Source organism: Onychostruthus taczanowskii, unplaced genomic scaffold, assembly GCF_017590055.1.
Source record: "Onychostruthus taczanowskii isolate IOZ18803 unplaced genomic scaffold, ASM1759005v1 scaffold110, whole genome shotgun sequence".
Classification (NCBI taxonomy): domain Eukaryota; kingdom Metazoa; phylum Chordata; class Aves; order Passeriformes; family Passeridae; genus Onychostruthus; species Onychostruthus taczanowskii.
The window spans coordinates 1,073,250-1,094,458 of record NW_024497630.1 but is presented as its reverse complement, the minus strand read 5'-3'; the positions used below and the strand labels follow the sequence as shown (position 1 = coordinate 1,094,458).

At 49.5% G+C, this 21,209-nt stretch overlaps 1 protein-coding gene across 6 annotated transcripts in view; it reads left to right on the top strand.

Annotated features, from left to right (window-relative positions):
• The window catches only part of PIP5K1C (phosphatidylinositol-4-phosphate 5-kinase type 1 gamma), a 48,951-nt gene that overhangs the window by 6,778 nt on the left and 20,964 nt on the right, over window positions 1–21,209 (top strand). For all 6 annotated transcript variants that reach the window (XM_041422218.1, XM_041422227.1, XM_041422252.1 and 3 more), the window contains exon 2: window positions 19,093–19,124. In XM_041422218.1, coding sequence (XP_041278152.1) covers window positions 19,093–19,124 — 32 coding nt within the window. The remainder of the gene's footprint in view (window positions 1–19,092; window positions 19,125–21,209) is intronic.

Below are 21,209 nucleotides of genomic sequence, written 5' to 3'. Positions count from 1 at the left end.
TGGTCACCACTTACCATGACATGTTTTTATCTCTCAGCTCTGGGGAGAGGCTGCAAGTCCCTTTGCCTCTCTTCCAGCTTTCATTGAAAGCTGCAAGCTTTCAGCTGCAGCAAGCATACTGCTCTTTTCTAATTCTATTGAAAAAAACACAAATGTGTACAGCTAAGGAGTCGGTGTGTGATGTGAAGGTTTCTCTTCAATATTTACTGTAATACAGAAGCAGGCTGGAATAATCCACATGTGTAGAAGAGCTGTGTTCTTTTATAGCATGGAGCTGGCATGGTCTTTACAGTTGCACCTCTGGCAGATGTCTATGAGAAGTGCTGTCCCTCCGGATAACTCTGGATCTGGAGTTGCGGGAAACAAACTTCGCTGTGTTCAGCCACTGCTCGTGCAGTTTGCATTCAGTGTAAATGCTGTGCAGACTCATCAAGGCGGCCCAGTCCTCATCTCCTTTGTAATCAGCAGAACCTGCATGTTCTCTTTGCAGAAATTGCTACTAGAGAGGGTGGGGAAGACTTCCTGGGAGAAAAGAGAAGTTGTAAACCAGCTGTTTGCCTTCATCGTTGAAAAGCTGCCTGTTGCATGAGGAGTGTTTGAAAGGCTAGGGCCCACATTCCAGGAGCACAACTGTAGCTGCTCCTGCTGCCCAAGGCAGTCCTTGATTCAGGAGAGGGAACCAGGTCATGGCCCAGGGTTTGTCACAAGACCAGCCCAGGCAGATCCACGTCCATGACTGAAAGGGCCTGGAGATTAGCTGAGCATGGGAACAGCACAGGCAGCAGCTCCTGTCTTTGTTCTGGGTGAAACAGCTCAGTCTCCTGAACTGGGAGGAATTAATGGATTACAAGGCAAGGGCAGCTTTGCCTTTTTTGTGGTCATTAAAACGCAGCAGCGCTGCTGGGACGGTGCCACTGTCGCTGTGGCCGGTGGGGAGCTCAGTCAGACTGGTCAGACTCCACCGAGCTCAAACCCTGCTTTTCACTTTACTGCATAATGTTCACCTCTCCCAGCCACGCAGGGGAATGAGGCTTGATTCAGCTTCTGCCGTGTTCTCTGGCTGCCACTGTTCAAGCTTTCCTGCTTCTGCTCTCCTGTGGGGGCTCTTGCATGGGTATTGGTGGCTCCTGCAAAATGAGTTCCATGCTCTGAGGGCCTGTTTAGGCACAGCAGCTGTTAACTCTTCAGTTAAACTCAGTAATGCTTTTTTGGACAAAGCTCTGTCAAACTGCTGACTCTTCACATTCAAGTTGTCTGCATTCCTGTATCGTGGCAGACACCTCCTAATTTCTTTTCCAGAAGATCTGGTAGCGCTTTAACCTCAGCCATCTCCTGAAGAAAATGCAGCTCACCAGAGGAAGAGAGTGCTGGGCTGGGAGCCAGTTGGGTCTCTACTCCTTCACTGAATTTAGTAAATCAGAGTAATTTCGCAGCTGTTTCATGGTTTTTTCCATAGGAGAAGTGTTCTGCTGCTTTTGGGGCCAGGGACCTGAGTTCACAGTCATTTAGCAGGGCTGGTGTTAGAAGCCTGTCCTTAGTGTGATCCAAACTTTGGGCACATCAGGATGCTGCCCTTCAAAATGAGTGCCTCAGATGTGTCAGACTGTGCTGGTGACCATGTTGTGCTTCTGCAAGAGTAGAATTAGTCAAGACTGTTTTGCCTGCTCATTTGCTGCCTGACAAGATGTTGTTTAAATTGCTGATTAGATTTTTCTTTCCCTTGGCGTTTGCAGTTCTCAGTTGCTGCTCTATATTCTGTCACCCCAAGTAAGTGAAGGTCCAGATTTTCAGTGTCTGAGACAACCACTGGGACTGGTGAAGTACCACCTGATGGAGTTGAAGACTGACACAGAAACGTGTGTCATGTCCATTGAAAGAACATTGTTTGTGAAGTCAGTGTCTTGGGAATTCAAGCTTGATGCCCAAACTTGCTTTCTGCCTCCCTGGTTAAGGTTGGGTGTATGCCACCTGGGCAGAGAGGTCTTGCTAACCCTATGTGGGACAGGAAGGCCAGGGAGGAATGAAGTAGGTAGAATAAAAGCAATTCTCCTGTATATTTAAAGCAGGAGTAATGTAGGTCACCTTAATCTGCTCTCCCTCCTCCTCTTCCTGTGGGATGGGAGAACATCCCGGCCACGTGTGCTGCAGGGTGATGATGAGGGGGGACCACCTTCGTCTTGCTGCTGTCGAGCTGTGGAGCATCCTGTGGCCTTGGGAGGCTTCTCTACCTGTTTATTACCTATCAAAATAATCAAATATAGCTCTCTAACAGTACAGTGAAACAGTGTTATTGCTGTGCATGAGATTAATGACTTCAAGGTGATTTAATTCAATTATTTAAATTATTTTTGGGGTGGAATTCCTGATGTGTGGATGGAACTGTGATTCTGTTTAAGGACAAGCATCCTCCTGAGCTCTAGGAATTTACCTGGCTTTTCACCAGTTATAGTTGGGCAGCAGTACAGTCACAGCATTGCTTCAGGTGTTGTTCATTGCTGGTCCTGTCAGCCCTCCAGTGATGGAGTAGGCTCAGAACAGCTGTGTATGGATTTTTATCTCATTCAAGGCTGTCTGAGCTCAGGTGATTCAGGCCACTTGGCACCAATTTGAGCAACTTGAGTGGGAGAAGTTCGGGTTGGTGTGTTGATACAACTCACAAAGGGTTCAGAGCACTTGAGTATTTTTATGTAATTGGCAAGTTTTGAGAGGTTTCGTGAAGTCCTTTCAAAGCTCAAGCCTCATCTCCTAAGTCCTCTGAGGCTCCCAGCAGGCTGCGGTGCCGGAAACCACAGAGTCGTAGAATGTCCTGGGTTGGAAGGCACCCACGAGGATCACTGAGTCCAGCTCGTGGCCCTGCACAGGAGAACCCCAAGAATCCCACTGAGTGCCTTAGAGCATTGTCCAAACACTTGGGAACTCTGGCAGAGTTCAGGCTCAGCCACTAGCAGTGGTATATCCTGCTTTGTCCAGCACAGTTGATAAAATTTTGGGAGTCTCAACAGCTGAGGTGGGACATAGCTGGTTTCTTGCCCTTGGAGCCTGCTTGGTTTTGTTACCACTTTTTCCACAGTGGATCCCACAGAGGGGACAGCCCAGCTGAAGTCAGTTGTTATCTCTGGTGTCTATTGATTTTACTTGAGGTCCTGAAAAACGGAGGGATTTAAGAAAATCCGTCAGGCTTGGCATAAGTCCTAGAAACACACGTGTGCATTGTACAAAGTAAAGTGAAGGTGATGAGCTGGAGCCTGCCGTGGCCACTGGTTGGGTCTCTAGGATGTGCAGCTCTCTTCCCAGTGTAGGGCTGCGAACTGGAGCTCACCCTGGCTTTGTGACACTGATGGCATTTACTGTGTGGCTGACGGGGGGAGAGGGAAGAGTCCTCTGCAAGACAAAAGTGATGGACTTTGTTGCTCTAAAATACCAGGGAAGATCTGCTTGTCTTTGTGCTGCCTTGTCATGTTTGGCACATTCTGTGACCTGGGCCAAGACACAAGGAAATATTGCCAAAGCCTCTGCTTTGAGCAGGATGCAGCAGCTGAGGACAAAGATGCTGCAGTAGTTTTTCTTTCTATAGTTAGTCTGCACATCTGATGGACCAGATTTTGTGGATTTTTCAGTATAAAATTGTCCATTATTGCATTTTTCAAAGGGAGGGAGCTGACTAAAATCCTCCTCTGGCTGAGTGCTCCTTCCCTGAATGTGCTGATGGCACTTCAGCAGTCACAGTCACTCCACTTGGATGCCGATGTGGAACTTGGTTGTCTCTCTGTGTTCTTGATTCTGCAGGTTCTGTCAGTGTAGCTGATTCTGCATCCCTGTGCCAGGATGAAGGGGTGGTGTGCTCAGTCCCACATGCAGCCGAGAGGGCAGATGTAATACCTGAAACCGTTTGTCTTCTCTTTAAATGTCACTTTTAACTGGGTGTCATCTGCAAAGTGACAGTTTTCCTCCTCTCTGTACGTGTTGGGTGCCGCTCTCTCCATCTGGCTGGCTGTGTGTTGACGGGGGCAGTGTACAAAACGCAGAGCATTTGCTGGCAGAAATGCAAACTGTAGAGATGTAAAATGGTCCCTGACTTCAAAGCTGGAATAGAGAGAGCAGAAAATGAAGTCTCAAAGCTGTGCTTGTCACTGTTAATGGCATGCTCAGTTACAGACACTTGCTGAGGTGGAATTCAGAAATAAGGCCTTGGGTCTTACTCTTGCTTAACAGGTGGAGATTATTTGGGAGTTTAAATAGCACATGTTATGGGATGGTTTTTGTGGTTGGTGAGGACTATTTGTTCGGTGATTAGAGCTGAAATCTGGAAGGTTAACAATTGCCTTTGCTTAATGGAATGTTTTTTCTCCCTGTAATTCTGACATACATTACAAGACAGTGAAGTTTTTCAGGAGGTGGCTATTGTGTTGCATTTTGTAGCTTTTCACAGATTCTTGAAATATCCTGAGCTGGAAGGGACCCTCAGGGATGCTCAGCCCAGCCCCTGTCTCTGACCAGCCACCCCAACAAGCCCACCCTGAGCACCCCTGGCAGCGCTGTCCAAACGCTCCTGCAGCTCTGGCAGCCTTGGGGCCGGGACCATTCCCTGGGCAGCCTGGGCAGTGCCAGCACCCTCGGGGGCAAGAACCTTTCCCTGAGCTCTGTGCCAAGCCCTGGCACAGCTCCAGCCCTTGCTGGCCTCCTGTCCCAGAGCAGAGTTCAGCCCCTGCCCCTCTGCCTCCCCTGGGGAGGAGCTGCAGCCCCCGAGGAGCCTCCCCTCAGTCTCCTGTGCTCCAGCTGAACGAGCCAAGTGCCCTCAGCCGCTCCTCAGAGCCTTCCCCAGCTCCGTGTCCCTCCTTTGGGCCCTCTCCAACAGCTTTGGATGCTTCTGATCTCGTGGTGCCCAAAGTGCCTCCAGAACTCAAGGGGAGGCTGCAGCCTCATACTGATTGATATGCATATGGATTTTTTTAATTCCAAGATACTTCTTCTCAACCCAGCATCTCTTTACGCTTAAATTAATTTTGATGGTAGAGAACTGCTGACTGTCTTTCTCCTCTGTAGTCTCAGAAGGTTGGATGTTTTGTTTTCATTTCAGTATTGGGCAGGAGTCACTGGTGGATTAACTATCTGGGACACTCCTTTGACTAAGTGGCTTCTGGACTGATAATGCCAGAAAATGCTTATTAAAGAAAATCAGAAACATGGCAATTTGGGAGGAACTTGGTTTAATATGTGCAGGCTCTGGTTTTGCATGGATGGGATGGCAATGCGCTTCCACAGGGGATGGGATTTAAGGTTTATAACAATCTCAGAGACGTCCTGTATCTCCCTGAACTCCCAGGTTTTAAAACACAAAGATTGGATTTATTTTTAATATTTTCTAAACTGAAAACTGGGAGCCAAAGGAGGTTGGAAGTGCCCAGCATGAAGAGCAAACTGTGACCTAGAGAAACAAGGTGGGTTTTTACATCAGCTGAAGAAATTAAATTTAAATGCGGAGTTTTGCTGTGAAGTGGGTTAAAAGCTTAATCTGTAAGGGTGAGGTGGGGTGAAAACTGACTTAATTCAAGGCCTGTGGGAGGGAGGGATAAGATGTGTCTGAATGGCAGCTGCTCATCTAAAGGAAAAATGAGTGTGTTGCAGGCAGAAGTAGTAAGTGCTGCCTAGTACTTCATGTTTTCTATTAGAGCTCCTGCTTTTGACGTGACAGGAGAACAGCCTCCAAACCTCCTTTGCCTTATGACTCGCCTTTAAGTGCAGGCAAAACCTGTGCACCCATTTTGGTGAAGAGAAAGCCAAGACTGAAGGCCATCCAAAACTGTAGAGCTTAGTCAGGCCCATCCTTAAAAAGGGGCTGCGGTACCTGCAGGACGGCTCTGCTTCATCTCAGCTGCCCTCTCCTGTTCCCATGGACAGCCTTCCCTCCCTGCTGCTCTGAGCCTCTCAGCTGCCTTCTCCTGTTCCCATGGACAGCCTTCCCTCCCTGCTGCTCTGAGTCTCTCAGCTGCCCTTCTGCTGTGCTTTGTGACAGGAGCCCCAAGCTGCTCGGCTTCCTCAGTGCGGCCGGGGAGCCCCACGGCTTGGTGGGACAGAGCTGGAGGCTGAAGCCATCTGCTCTGGAAGGAGGCTATGGGGTTGGGAGCCAGGAAATGTAGACCTTAAGCCATGAGACTGCCCATGTCAGCCTGAAGAATCCTTTATTCCCCACTGAGAACTGCTATGTAAGTGTTGGCCAGAGTCACCACACACCTCTGACTGTTCCTGCCTCCCCACAACCACCACCATAAACCAGAAAGCTGATGGTTGGGAAGAGGAGCCTGAGCACACAGCTGGGTTGTGCTCCTGGAGATGCTTTTCAGAGGGAATATTTGATGTCAATGTGCCTGGCCGTGGCTTGTGTTTATTTCCAAACGAGGAGCAGATTGTGCCGTTCCCCCTCTCTTTTGCAGGTAGCAGTAGTGTGTGTTTGGTTGATCCAAACTTGCAGTGTTCTGGTTCAGGGGAATGAATTATTTCTTGATTTATTGAAGTCTTAGCAAACGGTGCTGAAGAACTCCTGAGATTCTTCTGTGTAGTTCAGAAATGTTAAGCTGAAGTTCGCTCCATGCTGCTGGCTTGAGTTGTGTGGTGAGCAGGACCAAGGCAGCGACTGTCCCCCTGTGCTGGGCACTGCTGAGGCCCTGCCTCAAATCCTGGGGTCAGTTTTAGGCCCCTCACAACAAGAAGGACATTGAGAGGCTGGAGCATGTCCAGAGAAGGGAATGGAAATGGGGAAGGGTCTGGAGCACCAGGAGCAACTGGGGGAGCTGGAGGGGCTCAGCCTGGGGAAAAGGAGGCTCAGGATGAACCTTCTGGCTCCACACAACTCCCTGACAGGAGGGGGCAGCTGGGGTGGGGTCAGGCTCTGCTGCCAGAGAACAGGGGCAGGAGGAGAGGAAACAGCCTCAAGGTGGCCTAGGGGAGGTTCAAGTTGGACACTGGGAAAATTTCCTCACTGAGAGAGTGGCCAGGCCTTGACAGGCTACCCAGGACAGTGGTGGTGATGATATCCCTGGAAGTGTTCAAAAAACAAGTAGTAATGGCATTTGGCTGTATGGTTTAGTGGGCATGATGAGCTTCAGTCAGAGGTTGGAACTGATGATGTTGGAGGTCTTTTCCAGCCTTAATGATTCTATGATTCATATGACATCCCAAGTTTTAACTTGTGTTGGGCAGATGCTGAGTAAAGCCCTGAGAAGGGCACAAGTTGTTCAGGGCTCTGTTTGAGAACCTTGGAGACCAGGAGTTGTTCCCAGTTGCATCTGGAGTTTACAAAGTGATTTCAGTGCACATTTATAAGCTGTGTAGGCAGCCAGCCTGGGCTCTTCCTGAGGTGGTCACTTGTGTTTTTGCAAAGCCAGTGTCTTGGGAATTCAAGCTTGATGCCCAAACTTGCTTTCTGCCTCCCTGGTTAAGGTTGGGTTCATCCCACTTGGGCAGAGGGGTTTTGCCAACCCTATGTGGGACAGGAATATTCTTAGTTGTAGTCAGTCAATATTCTTTGGTTGTAGTTCTCTCTGTTTAAGGCATGCCTTCCTCCTCCTCACTGGAGAAGAGCTGCCCTGAAACCCAGAGCACAAGATCTGGAGGCTCTGGCAAGAGGGCTGACCCAGCTGGCTGGGGTTCAACTCCAAGGTAACTTGTTGTCTTTCATCTGTTAAGTCATCTAGCAGACACATCCTAGAAACCACCACTTGAGAGAGACCTTGACCCCTCCTCTGTCCTGTGCAAGTGCAGGAATACCAAGGGTGAAGCACATCCTGAGGCCTCTGCAAGCTCAGCCCAAACTGGTGCTGCTTCCAGAAAGGTTTGTGGCTCTGCTGGGTACAAGAGTGTGCTCAGCTTTGGGGAAAGCAATGCCAGCAATCTGCAGGGTCCTCAGCATCTGGGGGCCTGCAGGAGTTTAGGAGAACAAGCTCAGCAACAGCTTGAGTTCTGCCTGAGCAGCACCTTGGGAGCCTGAGTGCTCTTTAGAATTTTGTTCTTTCTTCTTTTGCATCTTTGTTTGGGCACATACCTGTGCAGAGTCTGGAGATCTGGTTCCCAAATGAATAAATAAATGGGCATTGCTGTACTTGGTTAAATAGAAGTAATAAATTCCTGGCTCAGCCTCTTAAGTGCAAGTCCTCCAGGTCAAGCTGGAGAAGCTGCTTTTCTGCCCCAGCTTTGAGCAGGCTGCAGGTCTGTGCCAGAACCAGCCTGTCCTTCAGCTCATGGCTGGCTGCACTGTAGGAGGGTGTCCCTGATCGCTGGTGCAATGCAACTGAGACATCCCTGTAGCCCAGCATGGGCAGCAGGCTATCTCTTCATGCCCTCTTTGTGTGTCTCACCTGTTTGAATTTCCTAGTAAGAGCTCTAGAAGTATTTTTTGAAATGTCACTGGTTTTTAGGTATCTTCTTTTCGGCTCCTAGCTGAGTCACTGGCTACCATGCTACAGCCAGGATCCCAGGGAGAGGAGAGACTTGCTGAAACTTTGACTTACGATTTTTGGCAGAACACTACATCTTTTCAGCTTGTTCTGCTGTGGTTTGTTTTCTTCCATCTGTTCAGGTGCCTTTGTGAGAGCAGGGCAGGAGCACCTGACCCAAACACTTGAGTCACAGAGAGCAGAAGGCCTTAGCTAGGCCGGTGAGAAAAAAACATGTTAATGAGCAATAATGAAAATTTATTCTTAACCTCCAACTCCCCACACCTTGTGTCAGTAGCTTTTGCCCTGGAAATCATTCCTGAGTCTGACAGCACAGTGATCTTTCTGTGCAGAGCTGCTGTGGCTCTGGGGAATGTTGGCTCACAGAGCCCCAGTTGGGGTGAAGGCTGGAGGCTCAGGACCCCTCCTGGCTACCAACCCCCTCAGTCTGAGGAAGAGAGAAGGTGTTGGCATGTCCAGGGAGGGGAGGGATCATGGAATCACAGAATAGTTTGGGTTGGAAGGGACCTTAATGCTCATCCTGTTCCACTGCCTGCCATGGGCAGGGACACCTTCCACTAGACCAGGTTGCTCGAAGCCCCATCCCACCTGAGCTTGAACATTGCCAGGGCTGGGATAGCCATAGTTCCTGAGGACATCCTGTGCCAGGGCCTCACCACCCTCACAGCCAAAAATTTCTTCCCAATGTCCCATCTAACCCTGCCCTCTGGCAGTGGGAAGCCATTCCCCCTTGTCCTGTCCTTCTAAGCCCTTGTCCAAAGTTCCTCTCTGGCTCTCTCGGAGCACCTTTAGGCCCTGCAAGAGGCTCTGAGCTCTCCCTGGAGCCTTGCCCAGGTGAACACCCTCAGCTTCAGAGCAGAGGGCCTCCTGGTCTTGCTCCAGCAACTCCATATCTTGTTGATGTTGGACCCCAGACCTGGAGGCAGCTCTGGATGTGGGACCTCACACGAGTGGGGTGGAGGGGCAGAATCCTCTTCCTCAACCTGCTGGTCACAATTCTTTCGATGCAGCCCAGGATCCATCTGGATCTACGTGGAGGAAAGAACTTGCAGTAGCTGGTATGGATTAAGCAGAATTTGCTCCTAAAGAGCCAGCCCCCACTTTGTTGTGCTCAGGGATCTGGATGGGTGGTGCAGGAGAGGCACAGGCAGCAAGGGTGGTGAGGTGCTGCCAGACAGGTGCAGGACATGCTGATAGGAAGCAGTAGAGTTGGAAGAGTGAGTTTTGAATGAAGCCAAGAAACCAGCTCAAATTAGCTGTATCTGCAGCCTGGAGAGCTTGGGTTTCTCCTTTTTACATCAGCAAAAACTCAGGTTTATTTAGAAGTAGGTCATGGAACCATTAAGGTTGGAAAAGCCCTGCAAGATTATCAAGTCAAACCCTGACTGGATATGTCACTGCTCTGCTTTTTAAAGCATGTTTTCTTAACTGTACCTGGTCAACTCGAAAACCATGTCTGACTTGTGCAGAGGATGTGCTCTTTGAGGGATGTATCACAAGCTCACACTCTGAAAACAGGAAATGCAGCCTAATGCTTTTGCCTGGACATCTGTTTTTGAGACAGGTAGAAGTTAGAGATGTCCCTGCCTCCTTTCCCACCCAGGCCTTGTCCTCAGCACTGGGATGCAAAGCTCCACATTGCAGTGTTATCAGCAGCACCTGTGGCAACCTGGAAGTGTTCAGTGAAGGAGTTTGTTGGCTGCTCTCATCAGGCTGGGTACGAGGACTTTATGTCCAGTGACGCATGTTGTACGTAACCTTGCTCTGAAATCCCCTTTCAAGTCTCCAGTGCTTGAGCACCCTCAGAAAATCTCTGTCAGGTGATGTTAGCCAGAGTGGAATTAAATCTTACAGGATTTAGCCGAGCAGCTTTGGCTACAGAGTAAATCAGGAAATGTCCCACTAGGTAAATAGCCAGGTGCACCTTTGGGATGTCTTGTAAAGGGTGGCCTGCAGTCAGAACAGCTGTTTTCCCTTTGGAGACTGCTGTTGGTTGGGATGCTGGGATCCCATGGATTTAAAGCTGTGCTGACTATGGTGACATCTCTGTGTCCTGGTGTTATGGTAGGTGATTGCTGGGAAACTTCAAATAGATTTCCCTGCCTTCTTTGACTGTAGTAACTGGACTTCAAGATATTTTTTTAGAATGTCAGAAAATGGTGGATATCTTTCATGGGTTGCATTCTTGCATTCTCATGCTAAATTAGATTAGAATAATTCCTGCTGGTGAGCGAGCAAGGGGGCCAGTCTTGTTTGAGGAAGACACTTTTAAATAGTGGAAGTTATGAATTATCTGGCTGATCCCTCCTGGAGGGAGACAGGGCTGAGAGATAAAGTCGGGGGAATAGTTTGTCACTGTCTCATGCAGCCTGCAATCCAACTCTCTTGGTGTCTGCTGTGCTGCTGCTCCTGCAGGCAGCTGGAATGATTCCTTTGCATTACCAGTCCTCCCCTCCGACAGGCTGAGATCCTCTGCAGGATACCCAGAGAAGGAATATTGGAAAGGGAGCCAAGCTAATGTGCAAAGGTTCTGCTCTAGTTAAAGGAGTTTTGTCCTCTCAATAACAATATCCTGTGCTATTTATCAGCATAAGAAATTTTGAGATTGACCACAGTGAATATATCCTTTTTCCAGCTAGCAGTTCCCTGTCCTTTGCCTGGCACCTGCCTTGAAGTGTCCTCACAGAGCCAGCAAGTTCCAAAAGGAGCTTGGCTGGTGAAGAGGCTCCAGCAGCACTAATCCCTCCCTACCTGGCTGGGAGGTGCTATGGGCTGACACTAAGCCCCAAGCAGCCAAAGCCCTGAGCTGTGCCACAATGGAAACCCTGGGTATTTGGGACAGAACAACTGTTCTGACTGTGGCAAGCAGGGTGTAACCTCGGATTAGGCAGGTCAAGCTTCTCCCTCTTTATTAGTGGCATTGGGAGAGCAGCATATTGGAGGATGGAGGTGAGCCTCCTTCCCTGCACATAGGTAGGACATGTTAAAGGTCCTGGATCCTGCTTCTCACCAGGAGTCTGCAGGCAGGGGGGATGCTTGGAAAATGAAGGAGGGAAGAGAATTCCTTCACTGCCTTGTGCTTGTCTGACTTAGGTTTGAGAAGTGGCTCTCGGGGACCTTGTGGCAGCTGGAAACTCTCTCTGAGCACACAGAATAGAGTCCCAGGGGCTGCCTGGGGTCATGTGCTACATTCAGGTCCCCAGTGGTTTTGCAACACAGCTAGAAAAGCAGCAGGAGGTTCTGTGTCCTCTTGCTGCCAAACCACAGCTCTGGGCAGGCAGGAGATGCTGGAGTGAGCAGAGTCAGTGGGTTGTAACCTGCTAGTAGGGGATTTGAAGCTTATCCTTCCCTTGAACAAAGGTAAGGGCAGCTAAATGTTGCTCTGGCTCTTCTGCATGATTGTGAGGAATGTGGCTTCAAAGTCCTTCAGCCTTTTATGGCCCTGCTCTAAATTGGCATCGTGGTTTCAGTGCGGCACCTCTGTGCCTGAGTGTCATCACAGGCACAGAACTGGCTCGGTCCTGCAGAGGTGACACTTCCTGCTCCATGTTTGCTGTCTCTAATCCTGCTCAAGCTTTGTTGTGAGTGCTGGTAGGCAGCTTGGGCTTGCAGGTTATAATAAACAGAGAAGCCAGAAGGTGGGAAGAGGCCAGCATTCCCAGCGCTGCTGCTGGGTGTCTGACCTTGGGAGCCTCTGGCCTTCCTGCCCCCACTGCCCGCGGGGGACGTGCCGGGGAGCCTGTGTTCTTCCACTCCACAATCCTCCTGTGGCCAGCGTGTGGAAGGGAGCAGGAACACGGTGTTCAGATAAGGCTGCACCTTTCCCATGGAGCAGATGTTTGCCTGAACATCCCACTGGATTGCATAATTACTGAGCCGAGCGGCTGCAGCCTGTTCCGCTGCTGGGTGGCAGCTATTGTGTGCTGCTTTTGATGAGATTTTTGTTTTGCTTTTTGTCGCTGTGTCACACGCTTTGGGCTCAGCACTCCAAAATCGTCCTTTTTCTACATGCAGCTGATCCAAAACAAGAAAACAAATCAGTTCTTTTTGAATTTAATTTCCCTGGTCTTGTCCTGCTTGTTCCTCACTGTAATTGGGCTTTGGTGCTGTAAGTGCTTTTCCAGGGAGTTGTTAAGGAAGCGTTCCAGCGTGGTGATGTCCTGGCTCAGCTCCCTGAGGAGGGCTGCACCCGGGATGCTGCACCCCGGATGTGGTGGCACCTGCAGCTGACGATGAGGAAGGGACGTGTTAACTCCCTGCTTGCGTCTTCAGCTTCTGCCCTGCCTCTTGAGCTGGGATAAACGGATTTATTTTTGAGGCAGAAAGAGTTTCTGCATAAACCCAAAAATAAACCAGGCTGGTAGATGCCTTTACTGCAGAACATCCTTTTGTGGCAGTGCCTGGCAGTGCTGATGCTCCATAAGCTGGAAGTTTGCTTTGATCAGCTGAGCTGGGCTGTAAAATACAGATTCAGTGCTGATCCCTAGGAGCTAGCCGGGGAGCAGCTTCTGGAGTCTGGGGGTCAGAAACCTGAGGGGGTGGCTGGGACAGGACTGGGGCTCCCTGTGCCTGTCTGTCTCCACTTAATGGAAGAGCTTGTCCATGCCCAGGGTGGAAAGGAGGGGTCAGCCGTGTCACTGCTCTCAGCAGGTAGCACAGCAGTGCTCCGAGGCCCAGCCTGCTCATTAAGCTCTTTCCCTTCGTTTGTACAAGCAATTTATTTGTACAAGCCTTGCTGTTCCCATCCCCAGCGTTTCTGCTGAGAAAAACAAGACAAAGGCCATGGGAAGAGTGCAGCACACGGAGCTGGGGCAGCAGATCCTGGTGTGCAAATGTCATTATATGTGAAGGTGGCTCCTGTGTGCTTCAAACAAGGCACAGAGCCCACGTGGGTGATGAGAAGGAGCAGAAGACAGGGAGCAGGTCAGGGTGGCTGAGGTGGGATTAAACAGGATTATTTGTCTCTGGCTACTTCTGGTAGCCTAGTTTGAATACTGCCCAGTGCTGCCAGCATTTCTGCTGCAAATAGCTGCTGGACTTTGGATGCTGGCTGAAGTGTCCTGAGGAATGTTGAGCTACCTGTGCTTCAGGTGCATCAGAGCCAGGCCTCTCCTCCCCCTGTATGCTTGCCCATAGGGATGGAGCCAGCCTTGCCTGAGCACTGGAATGAATGATGGGGTGAAGCAGGCAGTAGAGAGGGTCAGCTGTGTTTGACCAGCACCACTTTTGTGTGGGTGATCCCAAAAGTCAGTCAGTCTGGCAGTGCTGCAGGGAAAAATAGATACATTTAGATGGTAAAGCTTTATGTAGGTTCTACATAACAAGCAGGATTTATCTCAGGTTGGTTTATTTAAGTGTTATTTCTCCCAGCTCTCAGATGGCAGGAGCAGGATCCATGCCCAGGGTGCTGAACAGCTACAGCTCTTTCTGCCAAGAGATGGCACATATAAGGGGGAAAAACCCCAAAAATTTAATTTCATTTTGTGCCTTACTTGATGATTCTCATCTGAATCAAATTGTGTTGAATTATGGGAAGAAAATATGTTTAATGATCAGAAGTAGGTGCCTGGGAAGGGCAGGTTGTACTCAGCTGCCTTCTGTGGGGGGTGGCTCAGCCAGCTCCTGCTCCCTGTGGTGTCCCCTCCCCTCCCAGGACTGCCCTGTGCTGCTGCTCCATGTGCTGGGAGCTGGAGCCACACATGTGGCTTGTGAGAAGAAATTCAGGGATTGCTTTTGCCTGTGCCTTGAGACACAGCCTGATGCTCCTGCTGGCTGCTTGTGAAACCCAGCTAGCTGCTGCTCTGGCTTAGGGCTGCTTCCCAGCTCACGAGTGTTTTCTGGCTTACAAGAGACCTGGAGAGGGACTCTAAACAAGGGCCTGGAGGGGCAGAACAAGGAGAAATGCCCTGTCAGAGAGCAGGGTTAGATGGGATATTGCAAAGAAATTCTTCCGTGTGAGGGTGCTGAGGCCCTGGCACAAGGTGCCCAGAGCAGCTGTGGCTGCCCCATCACTGGAAGCATCCAAGGAGGGGGCTCAGAGCATCCTGGTCTAATGGAAGGTGTCCCTGCCCATGGCAAGGGGTGAAATGAGATGAACTTCAAGGTCCCTTCCAACCCATACCATTCCGTGTTTTGCTGAATCACCTTCCCCCTTCCCCCAGTCTCCCTTAATTTTAATTTGTTTTTACCAGCAGTCTCTCACAGGTAGTAACAGCGGTCTCTTTTGATGGATATGTTTAATTTCCATCCTTTCTGCCTGTATTTGATAGCAATACATGTGTGGGGGCTTTAACTTCCACAGCTCCAGTTTGGCATTCTTGTTACTGCCTTTGCCCGTAAGGCATTGACTGAGCAAGTCTATGTTAGGGGTCCAATGGAACAGGGAATCATGTCCTGGTTACAGTCTCCACATCCCCTTATTGTCCAAATGGGCTGCTCAGATGTGTCACATTGTCTTGTTCTCAATGGAGAAAATGAAAAATGAGATAGGCATGCTCCTTTGGGACACCTTCCACCAGACCAGGCTGGGTGCAAGTCTCTGGTGTGCTGGATTTGTGAGAGAGTCATGCTGTTGCAGCCTCCAGCCAAGGAGCTTATGTAGCATTTGTATTTTCACATATTTTTAGTTCCAGTCACATTGTATGTCCTTATAAACCCTTAAATAAAGTGAAGCTTTTAGTAAAGATGCAGTAGCAGTTCTGATCAGAGAAAGGAGTCCACTGGTTATTTAGATTTGTTTTGACTTCTCTAGGGTATCATAAAGCATCAGATACTTAAAATTTATAAATATATGTCTGTGTGTATAAAGAAAGCTTCATTATTAGATCATGTGGGCACTGCCCAGGCTCCCCTGGGAATGGTCCCAAGGCTGCCAGAGCTGCAGGAGCGTTTGGACAGCGCTGCCAGGGGTGCTCAGGGTGGGCTTGTTGGGGTGGCTGTGCAGGGACAGGGGCTGGACTCAATGGTCCTTGTGCGTGCCTTCCCACTCAGGGTATTCTAGGATTCTGTGATAGGCTTCTGCTGGATTTTTGTAAACCTTTTAAGGAATTCCTTTCCAGTGGACAGAAGCCTCTAATGCCTGTTTTGTGATGAAGGGTTTTGGCAAGTCAACCTGCCTCACCTGGTTTGGAGGGAGTGGAAGGGACACCTTCCACTATCCCAGGTTGCTCCAAGCCTCATCCAGCCCGGCCTGGAACACTTCCAGGGATCCAGGGGCAGCCACAGCTCTCTGGGCAGCCTTTGTCAGGGCCTCCTCACCCTTACCTTGTGGAGGTTTTGCTCCTCTGGCTGGTAGAGCTGAAACTTGAGCCCTTTCCTGCACAGAGGAGGCTTTCCAGGAGGAAATTCCTGCCTGTCCTGCAGGGCGTCAACTTAGTGGTGGAGGTGCCCAGTGTGACTGTGAATATGGAAAAAAACACAAGTCTGAGATGGGATTTGCTGAATGCCACAACTGAAGTGTTTATTTCAGAGGCTGCATAGAAGCTCAAGCACTGGGACAGGGTCACTCGGAGCCCTGCACAGATGAGAACAGAACTGAAGGCAGCAGGTCAAGCATGCACGAAGTGCCTGGCAGAGCCCAGGCACAGACTGGAGGCAGGACAGAAAGTTGGGGTTTCATCTCAGGGTTTCCCTCCAAGAGCCTCTCATCCCATTTCTGAGCACGGCCTGGTAAGCCACACCAAATCGGATAAGAATCATTTCAATTAGCTCGTTAAGTGCCGAAACTTCCCCCAGCTCCCGCTCCCGCAAACCCCAGCGCTGCCTCGTGGCTCAATAACCCCTGGAGCTGGAGTTAAATCAGATTTTGCCAGACCATCTGTCAGCTTGTTTGAGCCGAGCACAGCCATGTGCCGTGCACAGAGGAGCCAGTGGAAGATTTTTACATTTTCTGACTAGACAAGTTGATTTTATAAAGCTGATTACTTTTTAGTAGTGGTGGGGGCAGAGGGAAGTTTTGCTGGGATTGCTCTTGCCCACATCAAGCATCATTTCTCCCCAAGATCTGTGGTTCCTTGCCTCCGATACCTTTCCTTTGTGTGGACGGTTGGTGTTGATTCCACATTTGGTACATGTACAGCAGCAGACACTTAAAAGCTGGGAATGAAAGTGGCTTGTGGTAATTATCACAAAATTAATCTCCTGCTCTGGAATTGTGACAAAGTGCAGAAACAAGCTTAGTGCAGCAGGAGAGCAGTGGCAGCCATGCAGGGAGAGCACGTTCCCCTGGCCCAGGGCTCTCAGCTGTGCTGTATTCCCAGCGATTTCCAGTGCTCAATCTGGAGCAGCATTAGCTCCTTTGGATTCCCCCGTGGTCTGGAAGTGCTGCTTCAGATTGTGCCCTGAAAGTTCATTAGCCAAATGCTCACTTGGAGCTGTATTTCTTGCTCTCCAGGCCATTGCAGGGTGTTTTGTTCAATGATCACAAAATTGTGTTGGCTTAGGCCAAAGAACAAAATTTTCAGCACTGTTCGAGCTCACAGTGGTCCTGAGACATGTGGTGCTGCAGTTTGAGGGCTGGAGGAGTGACAGGGTTTGTGTCCCTCGCTGTGTGTGTCACCTGCCCATGTCACTGACATCCCTCACCTGAGGGGCCCAGCCTGAGTGCGTGACCGAGGGGAGCTGCTCTGCACCCTTCAGGGTGCCCCTCTGCTCGCTTCTCTCTGCCTGTTTGCAGTGGCATTGTGTGGCACAGGGAGTGGCATTTCAGTGGCTGTTCCTGAGGCAGGAGTTGGGCACTGTTTAAAAGACAATAACAAGAAGTGACTCTTCCCGTGCTGCCCTGGCTCTGCCCCGCAGGCCGGGCTACAGGCCCGGGGGTGCTCTGCAGACAGCTCCAAGTGCCAGGTCACAAGGCCTGTTTCACATGAGGGACTGCCCAGTTTGTGGAGATCAGGATGGTGAGACACCTGCAGCACTTCTGAGTCAGAGCAGCTTCATCTCCCCTGTGATCACCAAGGGTTTTTTCTTGGGTTTGTTGTTTATTTTCTTTCCGGAGTCTGAAATGTTTTCCAAAATGTAACTGAGTCACACACTTCCCTGGCGTTGTCGTCCCATTATCATGGAATCTTGGAATGTTTTGGGTTGGAAGGAGCCTTACAGCTTATATTGTTCTATCCCCTGCCATGGGAGGGGCACCTTCCTATAGACCAGGTTGCTCCAAGTCCTGTCCGGCCTGGCCTTGGACACTTCCAGGGATCCAGGAGCAGCCACAGCTGCTCTGGGCACCTGTGCCAGGGCCTCACCATCCTCACAGGGGAGAATTTTTTTGCAATATCCCATATAACCCTGCCCTCTGGCAGTAGGAAGCCATTCCCCTTGTCCTGTCCCTCCAGGCCCTTGTCCACAGTCCCTTTCCAGCTCTCCTGGAGCCCCTTCAGGTACTGATGCCCAGGTTCTTGCTCAGGCTTCTTCTGAAACAAGCCCTGGAACAGCATCACTGCTGCTCTTTGAGGGGGTTAAACAGGTACCCTGGGTATACCCTCAAAGTTCTTCCTTAACCAGATGGTGGAGATGCTGAAGCAACAAGAGTTGGGCTGGGGGCTCTTGGGCTTTTCCTGCTCTCCAGCCAGGAGACAGAGGACAGAGGACATCTGCTCCCTCCCAGACAGGACCACCCCCTAATTTGAGTGTAGATGAACTCAAAACTGCACTCAATGGTCTTTTACAAAATTAAGCCCTTTCTGAAGGACTATGGATTGCTAAGGATCTGTGCCTGTAGGAACGCCGTAGGACAGGAGCAGGGAGTGGCAGACTCATGCGTAGAAGTAAGGCATTAAAGCTGTCCCTTGAGTTTGTGTTCTGTGCTAGAGACTCCTCCATGAGAACTGGTCTGTGCACACACAGGTGCTGGGGTGCTGTGGGGAGCTCCTCTCCAGCAGCTCTTGGTCCTTCATGGTAGCTCTCAGGAGCCAGCTGGGCTGGATCTCACGGTCCCACATTCCACACAGGACTCTGTGCTCCCTGCTGTCTGAAATTGAGGAGCTTCTTGCAAACTTGGGCTCGGAAAAACTCAGAAAAACAAACTCAGGCTAGGAAATGGGAGATGGCCTCATGTCAGAGGGTTTGGGTCTGTGTTTCCAGCTCTGATTTTATACGTAAAAGCTTAAGGCAAAACCCTGATTTCCACTGTTGGCTGTAATGGAGCAGCAGTGGCTTCTCCTGAGGCAGCCATAAAGACGAATGATGCATTCATTTATGTGATATATTTGGACATAGGCTTCTATAAATATATTCAATTATCAATATAGTTTGTCAAGTGCCTTCCGAGTGGCTGGAAAACAGCTTCAGGAGTGTCTCTCTGGGTTTCTGTGTGGATCCAACTCTTCAGCATAATGTGGAACCACTGCTTAATGGGGCAGCAGAGATTTGCAAGACCTCCCTGCTGAAGCCTCTAGGAAATACTGTTGCTGGGAAAAAATGTGCATTTTTGTACTTCTGAATATGAAATTGTTTGGGTGACTCCTGTACCATCAGATTCCTGCTCTGGTGAAGCTGAAAACTGAGTAAAACCAGCTGCTCTAAAGGCTGGCTGCTGTACTTGTAAAGACAAAGCTTTGAGCTGTTTTCTGAGTTCTGGTGGTTGGGTTGAGGATTTTTATTGGGTGTCCCTACTTCTTCTGATGCTCTTCTCTTTTCTCTGCAGGTCTGGGCCCAAAGAAGACAGCCATCACTGAGGTGAGATGTGTAAAGCTGGGTTTGGCAATCCTGTGTTGAGAAATGAGAACACAGAGCTCTAGGAAACGCTTCTGCCTGCCTTTTTTTTTTAGCAAAACTGCATTTCAGAATACTTATGAGATTACTACAAAATCGATATCTGTTATTTGGGAGAAATAAAATTAGTGCCAGGTCTCCAGGGTCACTTCACTGGCATCACTGCAGCCACAGAAGGGATGTGGAGGCATTGTGCCCATCATGTGGCCAGTTTTGGCTGTGTGATCCATGATGCCTTTGCATTGGTGACTGAGGGCACCTCTTCCACACAGCACCTGAAGGTGGGAACTGGAGAGTGCGTGCATTGGGCATCCCCAGGCCTTTGTGATGGGTCTTACCTGTCATTGTCACTGCCTTTTAATGAAGGGATGGGACTACTTTCTGGCTAAGAATGATTTATTGCTCAGATGAACATCTGTCTCAGAGGCTGTGAGATTTCAGAGGAGCAGGCAGTCAGCAATAGCTCAAAGAAGTCACAAGTTCTTCATTACAAGACAATACATAACTTTCTAAACCCACAGACAGTTGCCACAGGGTTTATTTTGCTTTTCTAACCCATCACCTTTACTTCTGCTGCACAGGGGATACTTTTGTCCAGTGGGCTGTTATCACACACATACACATATGTTCTATTATAACTTCTAAACTCTTAGCTTACTCTATACAACCACACCCCTACATTATAAACCTTTCACTATCATACCCAATAGTTTTTCACTTACTTAAGGCATATTCTTACTTACAACTACAGAAACATAAGTTTATGTTTTTTCTACTTAATGTCTGTGTATTGTATTTTTACCTCAATCCAAGTTTCTCCCAAGACTGCAAATCAAACCCTTCCATGTCTGTGGAAGTTTCTATTTTTCTGATTCCCACACTTACCCACTGGGAGCGAGTTAGGGAGGCTGTGATTTGTGAAGCCCTAAAACAGGGGAACATCTCCAGGGACTCATCTTCTCTTGTAGATATTCCAGGTCACAGGTTCTGAGTCACTGTTACCTTCTGGAGCAAAACTCTTCACAGTTGGCTGCAGGGAATCTAGTAGGAGGCTCTGTGCCTAAAAGCTGTTCCCTGAAACCCACACTCATGGTTTAGGGCATCATGTTCAAATGATTTTTGTTTGATCAAAATTTTTTATATCCCCCTTCCCAATCTTCACCTGTGATGATGAGCATTTGTATACATGAACAGCAAAATCTTCCCAGAAAATTGCCTGGAATGTGACACTTGATTCTTTTGTACCTGCACAGGAATATGTGTAGTGGGAAGCTCAGCTTCTGTGATTGCATCATTCAGTGCACAAATAGGGCCACTTTTTCTTGCCCTGGAAACAGCCACAGGCAGAGCAGGAGACTGGAAGAGACTTTTGTCACTGCAGTTCCTAGGATGGCAGTCCCTTCCCCTGCCTTGCCTGCTCATCACGTTGGGAGGATGATGGTGAGCCATTGGCAAGGCAGGACAGCACAGCTTGGGCTTGCATGGAGTAAGATTCAGTGGGTTGGTAGAAGGAGAGGCTGAGCTGTGCTGCTGCTCACAGCTGCTGGAGGAGGAAGCAAGGCTGGCCCTGCCAATAAAATAGGGTAGGAAATGGGATTTTTGAAGAAGAGCTCAGACTGCCCCTTAGAATGAGAAGTACGAGCAGATTGACCAGAAATAACTGCAAGCTCTTGATCAAAAGCTAAAGTACAAAGAACTTCTTAGTCTGAGCAAAATTATCCATTGTCTGCTGGAGCAATTGGTTCAGAGCTGGGTCTGTGCAGCACTCAAGAGGGACAGGGATAGAGCAGTGTCACTTGGGAAGTGACCTTGGATCTCTCTGTGTATTGTTCAAAGGAACATCCAAAGCTGTTCTGCAATGTTGCAAACCCTGAAATGGTGCTGGTTTCTCACCAGCATTTCTAGCTGTCTGCTGGGCTCCAGAATCCATGGGGATCAGCTGGCAGAGAGCTTGGGTGTGGGTGCAGTGGTGACTGGTGGTAGAGTAGAGAGTCCCTAGGGCTGCAAAAGGAGCTGCAGGGAACTTCCAACACCTGGTTACACCGGGCT